Source organism: Electrophorus electricus, chromosome 7 (assembly GCF_013358815.1).
Source record: "Electrophorus electricus isolate fEleEle1 chromosome 7, fEleEle1.pri, whole genome shotgun sequence".
Taxonomy (NCBI): domain Eukaryota; kingdom Metazoa; phylum Chordata; class Actinopteri; order Gymnotiformes; family Gymnotidae; genus Electrophorus; species Electrophorus electricus.
This window is the reverse complement of record NC_049541.1, coordinates 3657575-3677991: the sequence shown is the minus strand read 5'-3', so window position 1 is coordinate 3677991 and position 20417 is coordinate 3657575. Positions and strand designations below refer to the sequence as shown.

The 20417-nt window shown below is 46.7% G+C and overlaps 1 protein-coding gene across 3 annotated transcripts; it reads right to left on the bottom strand.

Moving 5' to 3' along the window:
• Positions 1 to 202: 202 nt before the first annotated feature.
• On the bottom strand, positions 203 to 19120 carry arhgap45a (Rho GTPase activating protein 45a). 3 transcript variants are annotated; one of them, XM_035528454.1, is made up of 23 exons: positions 18888 to 19120; positions 17652 to 18024; positions 12532 to 12672; positions 11467 to 11551; positions 10887 to 10959; positions 9740 to 9815; positions 9491 to 9625; positions 9344 to 9405; positions 9114 to 9224; positions 7307 to 7387; positions 6916 to 7083; positions 5971 to 6108; positions 5485 to 5675; positions 5145 to 5266; positions 4929 to 5027; positions 4743 to 4841; positions 4389 to 4552; positions 3808 to 3996; positions 3388 to 3525; positions 2795 to 3033; positions 2419 to 2650; positions 1903 to 1972; positions 203 to 1805 (listed from the first exon to the last, which is right to left on the bottom strand). In XM_035528454.1, exons 1-23 carry the CDS (start codon positions 18975 to 18977, stop codon positions 1546 to 1548), a joined length of 3336 nt encoding a protein of 1111 aa, XP_035384347.1. In that variant the 5' UTR covers positions 18978 to 19120; the 3' UTR covers positions 203 to 1545. The 3 variants fall into 3 exon arrangements, with proteins under 3 accessions (XP_035384347.1, XP_035384349.1, XP_035384348.1); XM_035528456.1 differs by lacking the exons at positions 17652 to 18024; positions 18888 to 19120 and adding an exon at positions 12842 to 14796; XM_035528455.1 differs by lacking the exon at positions 203 to 1805 and having other exon boundaries at positions 1963 to 2047.
• Between the last annotated feature and the right edge of the window lie 1297 nt (positions 19121 to 20417).

Below are 20417 nucleotides of genomic sequence, written 5' to 3'. Positions count from 1 at the left end.
AATTGACATTTCTAGTCTGAGTGCAGAACTGTTGGGCTGTAAGCTGCAGCAACATTAACCAGCAGATGGGAAAACAAAAGCTTCACACTGACGCAAATGCCTAAAAGTTTACTTGGACAGTAAAATGTGTTAAATGAGCTATAGATTTTATTTTTTTATGACTTATAAATTGTGTGTACTACAAGGAATGTGACCACAGTAGTCCACTAAGAATTTACTAGAAATTTATTTTGAATTGTAACATTTTGGCTTTGCCCTGAAGTTTTGTTGAAAGCCAACATTATATAAACCTGACGTTATTAGTCACTGCAATCTGAAGAGAACCCTGTGCTACTGCAAGGGAAACTTGTTTTTTTCTTTCTGGTTTAGCACAGCAGTCGTGTGCACACAACTAATAACTCAGAACTGCCATTATACTTTGACACTTAAATCCAACAAGCAGCTTAAATACATGCATTAAAAAGGCAAAATGTATTTAAATATGATTCGTCACCTAATATCATCAAGTACTCTACTGTCAAGGAAGCTCTAAACACCACATGCCATGATAATTAACCGGCTGCAAGCCAAGTGGCTGATATGGGTATTAAAGGCAGCCTGCTGACCTGCAGCAGGCTAACACAGTAGATGAAGCGTAGTCAGAATCCAGCTAAGACCATAGCATCACCCTATACTGCTGTTCATAGCTAAAGCATAGATGCCAAAAATGCCACCACCATCTTCATTCAGTTTCATCCCCCCCAAGTCAACTGGTTGAATCAAAACATTAAAAATGAAGGCAGAAAATGTTGAATCTTACTGGAACAATGTAGCAAAAAAAGTGACAAAATATCACTTTAGTATAAAAATCTTCATGAATCATGTAGATGAACCTTGATGTACAGCACTAGTTTTATTATCAGTAGTAAAAATGATAAAATATTTGACCTTGGATACTTGATGCGTTCTTTGGCAAAACGGAATATCTGGTCATTGTAACTCATGCATACAGGACGATTACATGTAGAGTACTGAAACACTGTCCTATAACCACTGCATTACAATAAACAACAGTTACATCATATGTTCTCTGAAAGGATGTGTGGAAAACATAACTTATTGACCACAGAGGGCACATATAAAACATAACTTCTTAAACACACACATTATTATTTTCTGAAAAATCTAACTAAAAAAAGCAAATGGCTGATTCTGAATCTTCCAGTGCAGCAGAACCCCTGTAAATCAAGACTCAACCAGACTTGCAACCTGGAACTCTGACACTTCTTAACACCTGAGTAGTCAAACCCGTTACCTTGGTAATACTGTGGGAATAAACGGACACGCCCTTGTAAATGACCCATTTCGCTAGCGCAGCGGTTTTCAGCCATAGGTGCAGGGCCCCGGCTGCCATGCGCAGATGCAGGCTCGCCCACCTCTGGTGTGCCTGGTCCAGCTCGTGAAGGGGCATGATGACAGGCTGACAGCCTATGATCCAGAGAGGGCTGAAAATTTCACGCTGTGCAGGACAGTGGGGCTCCAGGACCCGGGTGAAAAGGCCCCGCTCTAGGACGCTGGCGTGTCCGTCCCCTGCTGGTCTGAGAGCTGTTCGTCGGGCCTGGGTGCAGGCTGCTCGGGGACAGGCTCCGGCACAAGACCACTCACGTCCAGACTTGCCCTTGGGCTCAGCTGCTCCTCCTCCGTGCTGGTCACACTCTCCTGACTTACCAGCAGGGAGCGGTACCTGCTCGCTTTTCCCAGCTCCTCGGAGTCGGAGTCGGAGTTGAGCGAGCGCTCGCGTGAGCCGGACGAGCCCAGAGAGTTACCTGGATGAAGACAGGCGTGGTTAGGTGAAGAAGGGGCTCGGGGTCTGTACACTCACGCTGGGCTGAGATGCAGCGTATAACTTTCGCGGCGTCTCACCACAGTCCTGTTCTGCGATTGGCTGGTTCTCCTCCTTTTCCTCCTCCTCTTGAGCTCCATTGCTGCTTCCCTGCACCGCAGCAACAGCCACAATTAAATCCACTCAAACAAAAGTCGTACAAAATCACCCGACTGTCGGGTTAACCTGTAGAACGTGTGAGACAAAAAGTACCATCATAGCGTGACAGACCTGACCAAATATAATACAATATAAAATGAATATTTTAAGCTAGTGGAGGTGAATGTGTTTTTTTTTTTCCAAAGTGCTGGTTTTCTAGGAGATCTAGGACGGAAATTCCGCATAGCGTCTATTGGAGAAAACTCATGTATTTATACAGCACAGCGACATTCATTTAAATGTTGTGCTGCCGGCCTGATGCTATTTGGATGAAGGCAGATTTCAGAGTTACAATATCGAACACAATGACTATCAAATTCAAACCCGCCAAGTGACCCGTGCTCTCCTCATACCGTCTCCTGGGCTCTGAACTAGCCACTATGCCCCTCCCCCCTCACCTGGCCCTGGCAGGTCAGAGAGGACGAGGAGACGGGGTGGGGGTCCGAGGAGGTGAAGATGTGCTGCTGGAAGACGATGAGGGCCTCCACGACGCGCGCCTGGTGGGGGTAGTCCACCAGGGAGGAGAGCGACACGGTGGCGCCTGTCGGGCGGGGTCTCATCAGGGTCGGCCCGAACACGATGCCCAGGTTGCTGGAGCTCATCTTATTGTCCTGCTCCAGCTCGGACACTCTATGTGTGTGTGTGTATGTGTGTCAGTGAGTGAGTGAGTGAGAGAGGAGAGCCAGAACATGCCAGACAGATTAATTCCTTGTTCCTGAAGACCCCCCCCCACCACATCACAGACAGACGGGTCTAGCCTCTTAGTTGTCCCACCTGCGCAGGTGCCGGACGATGTACTTTAGCGTGGCCGTGTTGGCGGGCGGCAGCTCCTCCAGCACCTGTCGGAGCTTCTCCACCAGCATGAGCACCTTGGGATCAGTGCGGGCCCCCAGGTCTGCCAGCTCAGGGCCCTTGGCCTCCTCTCCGCCCGCAGGCGTCTCCGCGTGCAGGCTCTCCTTGGCCAGGCCCATCAGATCGTTGTACATGCGGAACGGCATGATGGGCTCGGGGAGCTGAGGGGAGGAGAGGCAGAGGAGGCGGTTAGCACCAAAACAAAAACAAAGCAAAGCAAAGCAAACGGCCCAGGGTGCGAGACCATCCCCGCAGCCCTGGTAGTGACGTTAACAGTTGTCAGCCGTGCTCCTGCCCTGCACTGCTTCAATCTGTCGCCCCTCTAACGTACCAGCACACCAGCCCTTCACCGAGCAGAACCGTTCACGTCAGGGCTTCAACAGCAGGGTCAGCTGGCGTGGAGCAGACGATCTTTGACCTACTGTCCACCGCTTTGGGGTTAACTGTGCCTTAATTGTGTAGGTCTGATTGGCTGGAGCAGCAGTGCAGTACCGGTGTTGAGTGATGGGTCTCACCTGTCTGAGGTACAACTTCAGCACATTGCTGATGTCGTGTGGAGAGGCCTGAGAGAGCTCCACCAGCTCTTTGCCGTTCTCAAATGCCTGGCACAGCTTCTCCACCCGAGTCTTCACGCCGTTCACACGGTATATCCCCTAAAGGAATGCGCGCGCACACAAAACAAAGCCATCAGCTTGTCTGCGCACACAAATAAAGAACATAAAAGAGGAACACAAATCCAAAATGGTACGGTACACCCGATCGGGACGTGATTCCAGGACAGTATGTCAGGCGTCTGCATGATGCCACAGTGGTGTCGGGAGTAGCACACTGGAAATGTACAATTTACTGTAAAATGTTTGGCAGCCAATTAGGTTCAGCTACAGAGCGGATTTGGCTTGTGCCATTGCCATTCGCCCTCCGGGTGTTGCCCCCACCTTCATCCTGAGCGCCCGGCTCTCGATCTCCTGGATGCACTTCCTGATGATGAAGGGCACTCCGTCGGTGCTGTCCCGCAGAGCCTGGCTGAAGTCTCGGCCGAAGAGCTGCAGCCGCCCCTGGAGCTTCTTATGGCCGCACTGGATAGCCACCGACTCCAGGCACTTCTTATGGCAGGCGAGGAAGCACTGAAACCGTGGCGTGATGAGTTAAGAGCCTGCTCACACGTGTGCCGCTACCACTTATTCACAACCGTCCACAAAAAACACAGAAGACATGCTGGACAGACGGAACACCTCTTTAACGGTCACATGCTTGTCATACGTGAGTTGGTAATACTCTACCCTACCATACAATCCTCTACCATACACCATCATACTCTAACATACACTACTCCACCATAGTCTACCATACACTACTCTACCATAGTCTACCATACAACGACGCTGATCCGAGACCAGCATTTGCCTTGCGTGGTCTAAGGGGACGGACATAGCTGTGGTCCAACACCTGACTGCGGATCAGGGCTGGTCAGCGGGGCCTGGGCGCGTGTGCCTGTAAGGCGCGTTTGCCTGCTCACCTCCTCACACTCTGCTCCTTGGAAGTACACGTAACTGTCACATTCCCGGCATTTGGATGGCGTACGCAGTTTCCGCAGTCGGTGGGTTTTTGCGGCTTTGGAGAGGCCGATGTTCCGAAAAGGCCCAGTGGTCATGGTCAGCCCCGGCTCGATCCCATTCACACCTGACACAGCACAGACCACATTAAAGGCATTAATATTACCCTGGAACTATTATGTACACTATGCTGTTTCCGCATCAATAATATATAAATATTTTAAAAACTGTTGTGTGCCCATGACACATTTTTTTCAGCAGTATAAAATAGTGAACGTGTAAAGGCGCACAGCAAAGAGGAAAATTCTGCCACGCACTTTGTTCGAAAGAGGCCATGTTGCCGTCCTGATCATCCACGTCTTCGCTGGAGGATAGAGTCCCGGCCGACAGGGGTCTGGAAGGCTTCGAAACGTCTCCTGTGGTGGAACACACTGTATGAAGGAATGGCGCTGACCCTACGCCGAGGCCACTGTGGGTTGGGTAGGGGGCGCTGTGGCTGCTACCTGTGCTGGTGGTGGGAGAGCCCAAACCACTGACGCCTCCGAGGCTGTCCGTGTCGCTCAGGGTGGAAGGCCAGGACTTGTATGCCTGATGACCCCGACCTGCAGAGGGGGGCACACAAACGGTCAGCACGAAATGCCTGACAAATGCTGGTTTTGGTGGAAAATCGTTGGGTCCTTCTTGTCTCCTGAATTCAATGTTAATTCATGTCAACGCACCTCTTCTGTGCTTGACCACGTCCCCTTCCCCGGACTCCGCCTCCGCGCTGGTGGGTGGAGCCTCTGCGTTGCCCTGCTGTAGGTCATCGGTGACGCTGTCGTTACGGAGGCGAGCAGGCTGTCTGAACGAAGCGAAACGTTAACGCTCGAATGATGGTCTTTACGGAGACTTGGGCAAGAAAGCCACGGTGTGAAAACAGAATGAAAATGACACTTGGCACCTCAGTACAGTCATAAGAAATCTGAATCTCATTTATTTTGTAAAGATCGTGCCAGCTGTGGAGTAACTGAGGGTTTATCTGTGGAAGCCTCCCTCAGCGTGTGCAGCTGACCAACTCACTGCGCGCCTGTGGCGGTGTACGGCTCGAAGCGGTACACCCTGGGCGGCTCCGGACGGAGATGTAGGTCTCGGACGTGGGCGGCATACTGCTGGCCTGGGTCGTACAGCTTACAGCTCTCACACAGCGTCTGGTAGTGGACGGGCAACGCCGCCGTCTGCACGTGCAGGATCTGATAGTAGGCGATGGTGCACTGGAGAGAGGGAGAGATGGAGGGAAAGAGAAAGAGAGAGAGAGAGGGCTTGAACAAAACCGCTCACCTGAAAAACCAAATGATTGGCTAGAAAGCACACAGTAAAACAAAGGTATTTTTATTAGGGATCATTTACATACTGCAAGTGATATTATATCCATTTATCCAGAGAAACAGGATATGTTCCAGGACAGAGGTCCTTCATCAGCAATTTTGACACAGAATTTTGTGTGTGTGTGTGTGTGTGTGTGTGTGTGTGTGTGTGTGTGTGTGTGCATGCATGTACTGGGCTCACCGCGCGGAGTATCTGGTCGGTCTGTCTGATGACGTCCTGGATCTGTTTCAGCACGCTCACCTTCACGTCCTCAAGCCCGTGCTGCTGAGTTGTGGCATCAGCAACACATGTCCGATACGTAGCCTCGGCCTCCTCCGCCTGGAAACACATGCATACACACACACACACACACACAGACAGCTAATCTTAGAGACTACTTTTGGCAACATCTGCTCCAAATTCTACAGCATTTGCACAGATTGTGATGCGTTTTAGCACTACCAATAGCTAAAAACTGAGCATAAAATACTGGAATAAAAGTACTTGAAAAAGCCTGAAACTGGTTCAAAGGAAAGAAACCCGAGGGATGTTTAACCCAAGTCCAAGGTTTTAATCCTTTCCGAATAAAGACGAAGTCCCAAAAAAGCGTTTATTTTAGTCGAGACCAAGTAAACTTTTACCTGCGTGTATGACAATAAAGGACCCATTCATATGTGGTGTTGAGAACTACAACACTATGAAATTCTGTTATAGGACCCCTAGAATTCACTACCATGTATGAATACGTTTCAGTGAGGTGACCTGCTTTTTGGCAGCACTGTGTTGTTACACCAAGCCACCACTAGGGGGAAGCCAGGTTCAGCCTGAGCCTCCTCTAAGCACTGCCCTCTAGAAAGTTTCGCTGTTCAGCGCCTCCCCATAAGGCAGAGCTCCACACACACACACACACACACACACACACACACACACACACACACACACACACACGTCCTCAAATGGCTCGGAGCCCATGCGACATGAAATCGTTATCTCCATTTGTGGGAGTGGGTGGAGGTGCTTAACCAGCTTGTTACAGCAACAAGACTCAGGAGGTTAAAAAAAAAAAAAAAAAAAAGAAAAAAAAAAGATGAGCTGCAGACGAGACTGAACAGTGTGGTGGATCATTTCCTGTGCGGGTCAGCTGACCTTGCTGCGAGCTTCCTCCTCCAGCCGCCGCTTCCTGTCCAGAGTTTTGTGGGTGGAGCCTGCATGCTCCTCCTCCACCTTGTTGGCTACAGTCCGTGCCTTCTCGTACTCCTCACTGCGCGCCACATACAACTGACGCGCCTTACGCAGGTTACTCTCCGCATCTGCCTGCCATGTGCGCACACACACACTGTAATACTGTCTTTATGTACAAGAACATGGTAATAAATACAAATATTTGTATAATATTTATGTGACAAATGTTTGATAAAACACGGGAACATCAGTTCTCAGATCATATTTTTGTTTATCTTTCTTTCTGTCTGTCTGCTATTCTCAGCACAGGTCAAAAATGAAGCCAGCCGTATGAAGCAAATGGGAAGCTGAATACCAGTTTCCTCTTGGCCCTGAGCCATCGCTCTTTCGCCTCTCTGCGCTTCTTCTCATGTTCCTGTTTACGGTGCAACAGTGGCTGCGAGCGCGAGAGAGAGAGGGGGGGGGGAGGGAGAGAAGGGGGAGATGGGGAAAAAAGAGAAAGGAGAGAGAAATAGAGATTGCAAGAGACAGAGAGAGAGAGAGAGAGAAACACAATGTGACAGCAGAGGCTCCTTGGGCGTCCACATATAAACATTCATCTGGTATCAAAACACTATAAACTCTACATAACACTAATCTGGTATCAAAACACTACATAAACACTACGTATAAACACTAATCTGGTATCAAAACACTACATAAACACTACGTATAAACACTAATCTGGTATCAAAACACTATACTTATAAACACTAAGAACAGGTGTGAGAACTGTAGAATAGAGTGTGTGTGTGAGAGAGAGAGAGAGAGAGAGAGAGATATAAAGACCTACACTGTGTGCACAATTAGGCAAGTTTTATTTTTTAGAATTCATTTTGTTATTGAACAACTACAGTGCTCTCGGTCAATCCAAAATGTTAAACCTCAAACCTGAATATTTAAGAAAGTAAAAGTGAGGTTTGGGCTTTCTTAGGAGAATGTCTGTGTGCGCGTAATTATTCGGCAACTAATAGTGTGCAGAATTATTTTGCAACTAAATGAAAAACTGAAATGTTTATTTTCATCTGACAAAGTGAAAAATAAACCTTTCTGGCATTTCAAAAAAAAAAAAAAAAAAATCAATGACCATTTTAGCCACCCTTCATTTCAATAAACCATAAACCTTCCATTCATGGAGTCCGTCAGTTTCTTAATCAGCTGACGATCATCCTTTTGTGCAGCAGCCATCACAGCCTCCCAGACACTGTTCAGAGCTGTACTGTTTTCCTTCACTGTAAATCTCCCGTTTAAGAAGGGCCCACAAGTTCTCAATAGGGTTTAGGTCAGGTGAGGAAGGGGGCCATGTCATTATTCTTTCATCTTCAAGGCCGTTACCGGCTAGCCACGCAGTGGAGCAGTTCGATGCATGTGATGGAACATTGTCCTGCATAAAAATCATGGTCTTCTTGAAAGATGCAGACTTTCTCCTGTAACACTGCTTGAAGAAAGTGTCATCTAAAAACTGGCAGCAAGTTTGGGAGTTGAGTCTATCCCAAAAAGGAGGATTGGAGGATATCGGATTCCTGGTCACTTCACGTTTGTTTCTTATTAAATCTTTGGTAATTTGTGTCTTTTTTTCCTCAACACGTTTCTTGTGACCCTGTTAACTATTTGCAACAAAACATTTGATGGTTCTGTGACCACGCTCCAATAGCTTAGCAGTATTAAGAGTGCTCTGAAAGACCTTTTACCATTTTTGACTTATCAGAGTCAGTTAAATCTCTTTTTTGGCCCATTTTGCAAGAGGAATAGAAGTTGCCTAATAATTCTGCACACCTTGATACCAGGTGTGATCATTTTAGGCCACAGACTCCCTCATTACACAAATACTTGATATGCTTAAATACAATAAGCATTCAAGTGTATACAGCTTAGAGTTGAAAATTACGCATAAAAATGATATGGTCAAAATATGTGTGTGAGATCTGCAAAAAGAAGTGTGTGAGGATGGAGGGTGTGAGGATGGAGGGTGTGTATGTGTGAAACCTGTAGAAAGGAGTGTGTGAGGATGGAGGGTGTGAGGATGGAGGGTGTGAGGATGGAGGGTGTGTATGTGTGAAACCTGTAGAAAGGAGTGTGTGAGGATGGAGGGTGTGAGGATGGAGGGTGTGTATGTGTGAAACCTGTAGAAAGGAGTGTGTGAGGATGGAGGTCGTGGCCTGCTGCACACCCCCACTCTGCTCCAAATCCTGCTCTAGAGCCAGAGAGTAGATCGACATCATAGGCATGTGATTCTGAGAGAGAGAGAGAGAGAGAGAGAGAGAGAGAGAGAGAGCACAGCAGACAGATGAAATAGGATACTGTCAACATGTTACTGAGTTGAATGTACCCTGACACACACACAATTCTCTACCTGTGTGATGCTCTGCTTGCTTGACTGGTAGAGCCTTTGAAGACCTTTGGCAAATTCCACCTCTGGAATCCAGATAGAAAAAGGCATCAACTGTATAGACTGTGGAGTGTAAAGAATGAGTGGTATGGTGGAGTGCTGCTAGGCTACCCAGTGCTACGCGCTTGTCCACATAGCTGATAATGTCCTTCATGTACTTGGTGATGGTCTTGGCATAGAACAAGGCGGAGTCCACACCTCCCTCACTGTGCTGGAGGAGAACATCCACCTGCTCTGCTGTCATCACTGACACACACACATGCACGTGCACACATTCAAATATGAATCTTCAAAGATGAAGAACATGTCCTAAGCTGAAGGTAGGATCAAGGAAAGCCCGGGATGGGGTCTGATACTCACGGCTTTCCTCGTGGTCATAACCACACCCGCCGTCCATGCCCTGACCTGCCAACGATCCACACAAATTCTCCATAGACTGCATGTGTACGCGCACGTACGTACACACACACACACACACACACACACACACACACACACATACACACACACACACAAAAACAGAAACAAACACACACAAAGAGATAGATATACACAGAGATAAAGAGATAGATACTTCCTGAAAGACCATCAGATTCAGTTTACGGTTAAGAGATAAAACCACAAGTTGAAAGTAGTATATTATATCCACACACATGGGTGTGTGTGCGCGCGTGCGTGTGTAGCCCGCATTTTCAATTGTACCAAAGAAAACTTACTGCTCTATTAGAAATTTGCACTGGAAAAGTATTTTTCTTAGTTGAGGCCCTTTAAATGTCTTATTATACAGACAAAACATTTTCCAGTTAGCAGCCTTCCTAAACATGCAAGGGGAAGCCAACACTCCTATAACCCAGCAGTCATTTGAGAAGAACACCTCGATGTTTGTGCTGTGTGTGTGTGTGTGTGTGTGTGTGTTCTACGGAGCCTCAGGACGAGTGTCAGCCGTGGAGTGGAGCTGTACTGGACTCAGGGGCCTTTCCCTTTAAACAGCTGATCCTACTGAGCCTCAGGACTGAACACGTATGTAAGGGATGGACTCTGAACAAGAGTGTGAAGCTCAGTCACAGTGGGGCCTGTCTGGGTGGGTGGGATGAAAAAAGTTGTGATAGAAACCTAGAGCAGCAAGCAACACACACACACACACACACGTGTAGATCATCAACGACGTCAGCCACACTTTCACACTCACTCACATGCACACACAGCTAAGTTGGGTAATGTGGGAGGTCTTGCTGTACCTCCCTGGCCAAAGGAAACACACAGTCCTCTCTTGGCCCCATCTTCAGCGGAAAGCTTTAGCTTTTGCCTATGACACCTCTCCATGTCCCAAGACAGACTGGCATCCCTGACTGCCTAGGTTACAGTCCCTAGGCCACGCCCACTTCTGAACAGCTCATGGGGCGTCTTGCTAGGTTGAGCACTATTAAGGCCCAGATCAGGGATGTGTAGCCATCTCCAAAGAGGCAGCGGTCCTTTCATATCTATAGCAACCCGCAACTATCCTTACCCGACTCTTCTCGGCAGGAGGCAGGGACAGGAGGGTACTGCTGTCTAACTCTCCCATCAGTAACTCGGACACACTGGGGAAAGAGAGAGGGTGTGGGGGCGGTGCAAAGAGATATGTAGAGTTAGAGACGGAGGGAGGGAGGGAGGGAGGGAGAGAGAGTCAGAGGTGATTAATGTTGAATCATGGCAAGTCATGTTAGTAATCGGATACAGCAAGCCTGCTTCCCAAATTGGGTCCTGTGTGGGGTTGTAGTTGAATGATTGCCTGCCCCCATGCGCATGCACGTGTGTGTGTGTGTGTGTGTGTGTGTGTGTGTGTATGGATGGATGGAACACAAGAACGTTATTGGAGGGAAACACCACCATCTGATATAAATGCCATCTGACAGGAAAAGGGCAATTCTGACAGGTCAGACACACTACCTCACGCTATATACGAAAACAGCTTTTTTTATAGACTTTGCAGCGAGGTAACTGAAAGCAACAGGAAGGCTCGGACATGACGGTGACACACACACTGGCTGTGAAACGGGGAACTGCTGTGGGGGGCCGTGACGTTGAAGGGGCCACCTTGCACTCACTTGCTGCTGAAGGCGACGGCAATGGTCTCGATGGCCTTCTCGAAGTCCTTCTTCTGCGCCTCAGTGCTGCCATCGTAGCTGAAGCCTGCACACAGGAGAGTGCAAGAAAACGCCACGTGAGCGACCCTCCCGCTGTCTGGCTACATACGAAACAAATCCGTCTAACCTTTGACCTGACGGCCGACAGTGCCAGCAGCGCTACCAATGAGATTAAACAGAAAAAAAAGAATATATGGTTATTTTAAATGTTATTAAATCTTTAACTTTTTCCTCTTTTAGCCTGGAACTTTCCTCTGTTGGGTCAGTAAAGGAAGTCGTTACATAAGAAAGGCCATCATGTTTTAAACATGCAAGACTCAGGAGAAGTTACAGACACGTGACAAGAATGGTTTTGTGTTTGGACAAAACCACATCACACTTCACCTGTCCTGGATGTAAAGCACGTCACTGCTCAATAACCTTAATATAAATGTATACTCTGGTCTAATTTCTACGAACGAGAGGATCAAGTTTCATGAAGTTAAAACATTAAGCATTATTTTAAGTCAGTCTGGACAAGCTGCTGGGTAATACACTTCAATTGGCCAAGAAGGTTGGGTTCTGCAATGGGATTGGCTAAGAAGCTTGGTTAGCTGTGCTTATAGCGGCACTGTATAAGAATTCTACAGCGTGTGAGTTTTGTACAATTTTGTGTGCTTAATCCAGTATTTGGGGTCCTTAACTATTTTATTTAGGAAACAGTACATAATTGTGGTCTCTGCTCTGTAGCAACAGCTGTCAAATCAAGAGAAAGCTGTTACCATGATGCCTGATGTGGCAATGCCAGTATCTTAGGAGGAAGGAAAGAAAAAGGGTAGTTCTCCCTGGCTCTTCTCCACACTCGTTTATTTTTATCACGCCATCGAGCTGACCAAGGTCCTGCTGGGGTGAGGGGACGTCTAAAGGTTGAAATGGAAAGCTAGCCAGTTAAGTGGACCGGCTGGCCTGTGCTTCGGGTCTGTCTGGACGTACACTCGTGCTCATGTGCGCTCGAGCCATGGCGCGGAGAGCCGAGAGGGTTCTGACCTTTGACCTTGGAGATGAGCGTGCCGGCAGCAGTGAGCATCTCCACGGTGTTGAGCAGAGGGTAGGTGCCGATCACCTGGCGCAGGATCCGGAGCACCTCCCCCAAGCACTCGTGGGCCACCGCCCTCTGAGACTCCTTTTCTGGAGGGAGAGAGAGACAGAGAGACAAAAAAAGGGAGGCAAATATAGACAGAGAGAAACGGCGCTGTTAGTTTTCCATTAACGCAGTTAACACTATGGTTAATTGTACTGAAAAGTGCTGGAAGTGTTGAGATGCAGAGAGAGAGAGGTGATGTTAATTAACCATTACCCTAGTTTACCCACGAGCAGACAGGATTTCCCAGACTGCAGTGCTGTGCGGTGCTGTAGATGCTCAGATCTGCATGCTCACCCTGAGCTGACACTGAGTTGACCCCGAGCTGCCTTGCTGTGTAGCTGGGATAGCGTCTACCCATGCTGTCCCCCTCTCCACCTGCCATAGCCACCTATGTCAACACCTCACCTGACATCAGGAACATTCTCGCCACAATAACAACGCTTAAAAGATATGCAGACTAGAGTGTGAGGCAATTACAGTCAGTGATTCAAAAGTGCCAAAGAATACAAGGGTACAGTGGCCTAATATGTAAAGCAGAGCAAAGGGTAAGGCACTGGATAGTGCCATACACGACAATGTATGGACACTGCATCCAGCTTCAAATTCTCTGCCAAAAATCACACAACACCACACTGCATACAGCACAGCAGTGTATATACTGTAAATACACACACTACACTGTTTATACACGCTGGAGCATTAAAACTGTCATGTTGAATTCACAAATGTCCCCAGCATTGGAATTTAACGTCACCCACCACGAAACAAAGGAAGCACAGACAGCACGTCCGTACATTATGAAAACATGGTTCAGTTCAGGCTACTGAAATTTCATCCTCTCTGGGGAAACAGAGGAAGTTGTTGTGTTCTACCAAAAAAAAAGGCCTTTTTGTAGCTATTGTTCTTCTCAGTCAGAGAAATGCAGTGTGTGTGTGTGGGCACCTGCAGAAATACACAAAAATGCAAAGAAAAACAAACAACCCCCCACACAAAAACAGCCTTATGTTTATGTGATCCACACCTCCCGTGATGTAGAGCACGAGGTTCTGTCACTGCTATTTAACACAAAAGGCCTGGAGTTGCATGTTCCTCTAACCTCAAGAAAATGTTAGTGTGTCTTCATGTAACAAGCAAATCTTATGTTTCACACACTAACAAGCCACAGAGGCTATAAAAAGTATACAGAAATACAAGCTTCTCACACACACACACACACAATACCATAAGGACAAACTATTTACATTATAGCAACACACTCTATTAAGACATTCAGTACCAAGCACAAAGGCAGAGTATGATGCCTGATGGTCTGTATCATCAGAGCTCATCTGACCCATACAACCCATCCGTCAGATCCGGACTGGGGCTCCGCTCATCTCTGACCCGGCCCTTGGCCCCGCCAAATCAGCACGGCTGGTTTGAGCCAGGGCCATGGAGAGAGCCATGCGGTCACCTCTCACACGCCTCATGACTGCTGGCCTCGCTCACGGGTCCGTGAGTCACCCAGACAGACACAGAAGCGCGTCTGGTCTGTGATGACCTTTCGGAAGGGCCACCGTGCATGTGGGCGGCAGCGTGACGTGAGCTGCCCAGCTGGTGCAGTTTGGGTACGCGCTCGTGCTCAGCAGGCAAAAGACTTTGCTATCAAAACAGAGCGGTACCAACATGGATTCTGTCGAATGGCGTCTGCAGTGCCGGTATCGCAGACGGCTGCAATATGCAAATAAGACCTGTAGGTTACTGAATTCCTGTGTGTGTGTGTGTGTGTGGAGTGTGCATTTTAATCAGTGCTGGGCATTCTAGCCCTAGTATTCATGTTATCAAAAATAGTACATTATTTAGATCAAAATGCAATGCACCGTTAATGCAAGCGAGTTAAAATCTCTCATCAAGGGCTTGCCAATACACTACGCCAAAGCACAGTCGGAATGTGCAGGAATATAACCCCAATATAGAACCGTCATTCACGCCATGAAATAAACACTCACATAGAACATGATGCCTTCTAATTTCGAAGAGCATGTGACCTGCCAGGATTTGGCTCTGATATTAATCCGGGAGAAAGACGCTAAACAGAAAATAAGACTGATCAGCACCTACATTTAAAGGGTAAAGTGTGTTGAGGTGCACCCGGTCTCTATCTGTCTCGCTCTCTCCCTCACACACACACACACACACACACACACACACACACACACACACACACACACACACAACGCAGCAGAGAACTATGCAGCTCATGACATGTCTAACAGACATGGCTAACGTGATCACACTCTTCTATATATTCAGGTAATGTACTTGGCACCTAATCATGGCTCTTTTCTTCCTGTGTGTGGCTGTCTGTCTCGTTCTTGCTCACTGTCTCATATGCACACGTGCGTCCACACACACACACACACACACACACACACACACACACACACACACACACAGAGACTCTTGTCCTTAAGCAGTTTGTTCCTAATCAACTAAGCACAACCTGATCAGTGGTGTGTTTTTGTAATTCGAGTTTTAGATACATGAGTGTCTGTGTGGGTTGTTGGCAAACTTCTTTGTCATGATACTGTATACCACCACCAGAGATATACAAGCCACTAGCCTGAATACATACTACAGTCAAAATGTTCAGAAACCTTTGCAGAGGCTGTGGAGGTAGAATGTTTCCCTCTTAAACGACTGTAGCAACTGTCAGAGTGATTGTGGCTTATATCTCAATACTGGAAGGGCCTCCTATGTCCCTGCTACTTGAATATTGATGAACTCTGATGCTACTTTTGGCCAATCAGGAGAACATTAAAACACTCACTTCCATAGCTGTACCTAATAGTCTGCCTAAATAGACATATATACTGTAAATGCACTTGTAAAGAACAAAAATACACTTACGAATACAGAATTAACTGATACATATGCATTAAAAATCACATACAAAAAATATCCAGACTTCACCTTTCTCACAAAAAGAAAATTATCCAGATATCACAGAAACACCACCCACGTCAACTCATGAAGGCCACTGGAAGTGCACGCACAGAAGGCATGCTCCCAACAGCACTATCATTTGACTGGTGCATAGCCAAAGTTAAGTCCACGATTCAGACAGTTAAGGTCGACACCAGTGTTTGCGGTTACGTTCGTGCTGCTACTGAATACACTTGTTGAACTCTGACTCTGACTGTGTCAACGCTGACTCACTCAGCCGTCTGTTCTGATCCACCACCGCTGCTGATGGGTATCGGAGGTTTGGGCCACTCCTGGCCTGCGGGTTTGTTTGTTTTTTTGGGTTGCTGCATGGTAAGCAGCGGGGAGGTACGCGGTGGATTTGGCTAGCCGAGTCCCGCAAGACCGTGGCAACACTGCGGCTGGACCTGCCGAGCGAATGTAAACAGGAAGGAGTGTTGTTGAAAATAGCAACGCGTAAAGGAAGTGTGGCAGGCCTACTGAACCGCGTCTAACTGATTTCTGCCCGGCCTCCACAAGACGGACACGGCGCCCTTGTGCGATTACCACTCTCCTTTTCGTCTTGTACCAGTCTCGCTCAGACAACATGCAGCATCTCAGACCATGATAGCACAGAGATAAAGGAGATAGAAAAATAAGATCCCAGTCAGTTCTAAAATGAACGTAAAAAACGTGAAACGTTCCCAAAGAACACAATGTCAGTAACGTTGGATAAAAATCTATCACAAGCGAAAAGGGTTGTGCATTTCTGGCAACTGCAACATAGCAACATGTTTTTCTCAAATTATTTTTGCCAAAGTTTTTGTGTAAAACTACTATTCCCTCTGATGGAGGTTGTGCAAAGGGCCATTGGGAACTGGACGTACCTTGCCATAAAGGGATGTATGACCTAGAATTTAGTAGCTGGCTGTTCTTGTCCATTTTCCTCAGTTTGTCTTATTCTCTTGCAGAATATGGGGGCCGTAAAGCTAAGGTGAGCCAGATGCTTACATTAGACGTTTAGATTCAGACACAGCATGACACCACCATGTCATTTCTTCCAGAATCCTTTATGATTTTCTAACCTTCTGAGTTCTGGCTCTCATTTCGGCGTCACCGCGGTAGCTGTTTTCGTGGGCCAGCAGTGCTAGGAGCATTACTGGGTATGTTTTCTGACTTATACGTAGCTGCAAACTTCTTAACTTGAAGCAGGAAAGAAACTTGAATCAGGCCGTCTTTCCTTCCATTTTCTCAGTTAACTTTAAACATTCACTTTAAATGTTATTACATCTGATATTTCAGTCAGCTTACTATTATGGACATAAGTAAGATGTTTTTCGCTAATGAACGTTTCTAATCCAGAGATGGCACTGCACTTTAAGCGTAGCCACTCTTCTCAGTTGATGTCTTGATGTGAGTAGACAATAGCTGATATCTTTGATAATCGGTTTTTGGTACTTTTTGCAAAGCTGTGTGCAAATGTGGATGGGAAAAGTTGTGTGAAAGTCCAGCAGTGGTCCAATCTCAAAGTATGGGTCGCAAGAAAAACATGTGACGCACCATTCCTTTCCTTCCTCTTTATTGCCACAGAAACGGGGAAAGGGAAGAAAAAAAAAACCAACCCACATCATAGCAAGTAAAAAAAGCCGTTTGTCTAGAACATAGCAAAACCAAGACAGACTCATTGGATATGTGGAAAGCCGTGCGAGCTACACAAGGTTGGCTGACGAGTGATGTGTGCTGTTACACATGCTTGTGATGGTCTGCTAAAAACCACAAGGATGCGTCCTGATAACTTACGATGAAAATCTCAAGCCATGTATTAAGACGCAAAGGAAAACAGGGTTCAGTGTTTGGGGAAATAAAGACTGACCTCATGTGTGCTTATACCCTTAATCACTACTGCGTGTCTACAAAAATGGGCCATAAACCCACATTTACACCGACAGATGGGTTCATAAAAATTGCTGCTAAGGCCTACGGAGAAGTCGCCATCTAAGCCTGAATCTACAATCAAATTGTGCCGCAAGCGAAGAGGACGAAAACCGCAACCTCTCCTACGCGAGGACGAAGAGCCCACCTTCACCCAGGACGACGTCCTTCAGCTTCTCCACGGCCTCTGCGAAGTGCGCCACGTCCTGCAGCATTGGAGCGATGTCCTCCACGCTGATGGCAGCCCCCTCCGGGCTCTCCATGGCGGGGCTGGGGTGGGCCGCGGCCCCCCTGCCGTGGGCTTTGTTGAAGCCCCAGGTCCCGGCTGTCTGGAAGGGGAAGCCGACGGCGCTGGCGTGCCGGCTCAGGCCGGTGGAGCGCTTCAGGTTACCACCGGGCGAGGAGCAGCTGGACATCTTGGAGTGGGTGGGGGACGGCGTGCCTGGGCACGAAGACAGGACAGAATCGGGGAGAGCCAGAGAGTTCGGCCGGCCATCGGTAGTGTCTTTGAAGGGCTGTTCCTGAAAAACAGAGAGCTGGGTTTAAACAAGGGAGATGAGGGGAGGAGATGACAGAAAGCATGAAATGCATTTCATCTGAAGAACAAAATGGACTGGATTAAATACATGCAGTGTCATTTGAATGAATATTGTATGAATGATGACAAGTGGGTTAAGACAGCGAATGCTTAAGGGCCATAAAAGACAAACTCGAAGCATTCAGAGGCTTTGACCAGAATGTGTCATAGCGGTTCCTGGCATGCTAATTCATGCCATTTCAAGATTAAAGGTGTGTCACTCCAGACGTACTTCCTCTTAGACTCACAGTTAACAAACAGTTAGCTCGCTTAGTGACTTGCGTGTCGTGGGCGGTACGTTTGCTTCAAAGGTTTACTACTAGTGACGGAAAGTCCCCGTTACATCAGCAGGTGTCGCTCATAACTACCGCTATAGAAACTGCGTTTAAGACTTTAAACCCAAAGCCCAATGGTAGCTAGCTAGCTATCTCGCGTCTCATAAACTTTCTTCGAAGCAATTTCAATAAACGCACGCCACCGTCACGATTTTATACAAGTAGCCAAACTATTAAACAATCGTTTTGAGCCAAGCAGACAAGTACGTTTTCGGTCAGCTAGCGGGTTTGCTAGCAACTTATCCCAAGTTCGGTACTGAAGCACACTCGCTGACACTGAGGCGATTTTAATTTAGCCAGGTAGTGCTCGTTAACGTTAAGCTGGCGCGGTCTTATAATAGCTAGCGTACTTTACCCATGTTGAACGTGTGATATGAAAATTAATATTAAAGTAACGTAGCTAGTTAGTCAAGCAACTCACTAACTGACCAGCTACCGTAAGAGAAGGAAGGAGAGAAGCCGGCGAGCGTACCGAGGTGTTGTGTAGTCCAGGATTTCCTGAGTGAGTCTTCTTTATAATCAACTGAGCTTTGGAGAGTTCTCTTTTCTTTCGAGAAAACATGTTACGACCCGTTCAGTTTGAATGCACTAAACATGCAGCCGTCAGCCGCGACTTTTGACAGTCGCTTTGCCTCGAGCCCTTTTCCTGTCGCCTCCGTCACAGCCCGGGCAGAAGCCATCGGCTCGCGCGCCTCTGCTGGCAGCTGTAGGCGTGCCCTTCACTCCCGTCGTTACGTTTACGTGAGTCGACCATTATACCGAAGTGAAATTATTCGTTCAGCTCGTCTTAGGTGCGGCTACACTATTTTAAGGTTCTGCAGCGAAAGTTTTGATGTTGAATAACGGCTTCATTATTTAAGTAGTGTGTGAAAGGACCTGTTATAAAGAAAATATTCACTAATTACTCTTATACCAGTTACATGTGGTCCATGTTCCTGACACAGACAGGCCTATCTTTATAAAATTCAGAAACGTGTTGTGGGAGATAACCGATACCACTAAGTGACTAGATAGATAGAAATCTTAAGTACAGATAAATCAAAGGCATATGGCATGCTCAAGAGGTGATTTCAAACAAACTCTTTAAATTTTTATTTTGTTTGTTAACAAAATTAATATTGCAGTACAATATATTCCTTCTGATATGTTGTAGAAAACGTTCAGGACGAGTCAAAAGGCACAGTTGTTTACATTATTTACAGTTCCATCTAAAATCATAAATATTTAGATAAAATAAAGAAGCCCAAAGTAAAAGTGCTTAAAAATAATTTTAACTGGAAATAATAATACATACATACATACATAAATACAATCAGTAGCAGTTTTAATAAATGTTTTGTATTTATTATGAAAGTGTTCATTTTGTGATTTCTTTTGTACTTGTCAAGATATACAATTTTGGGCAGCAAACAAATATAGAAATCTGACAATTTTCTGCACGAAACTGGAGTAATCATGTCTCTTCCATACACAGTGATCGCATATCTCAGACCAGAGACATTATTTCTGTATATTAGAAATGTTTTAAATGCCTAAGAACAATTGACAACAATCCACAATAAACAGGACTGTGATGTAGGAAGGAGGAAGAAACTGACTGTCCAATTGCTGGAGGACCATTTTGGTTATTAATTGTGAACCATGAAATGTGGTGTTAGGAATTTTAAATTTCCCCCCCAACAGGGGATACCAGAATACCATTTCTTAGTCTGTGACAGTCTTTTTCCTCTCTTAACTATTGGAAATCCTCAAGTCTAGAAATACAGTAGTCAGAAATACAGTCTTTTCACTGTAATACACTGCCTAAATGATTGCCTAACTTTTCCTGAGATTACACGAGACCGAGCGGAGACTGGTGGAGATTACACGAGACCGAGTGGAGACTGGTGGAGGAAACTTTGGTGTCATTGGGATCTATGGCCACAGCCCAATAAGCGAGGTTACACATTATGCTGACGTAGTGTGCAGGATGACTGACAGACAGACATAAAAAACACATCGT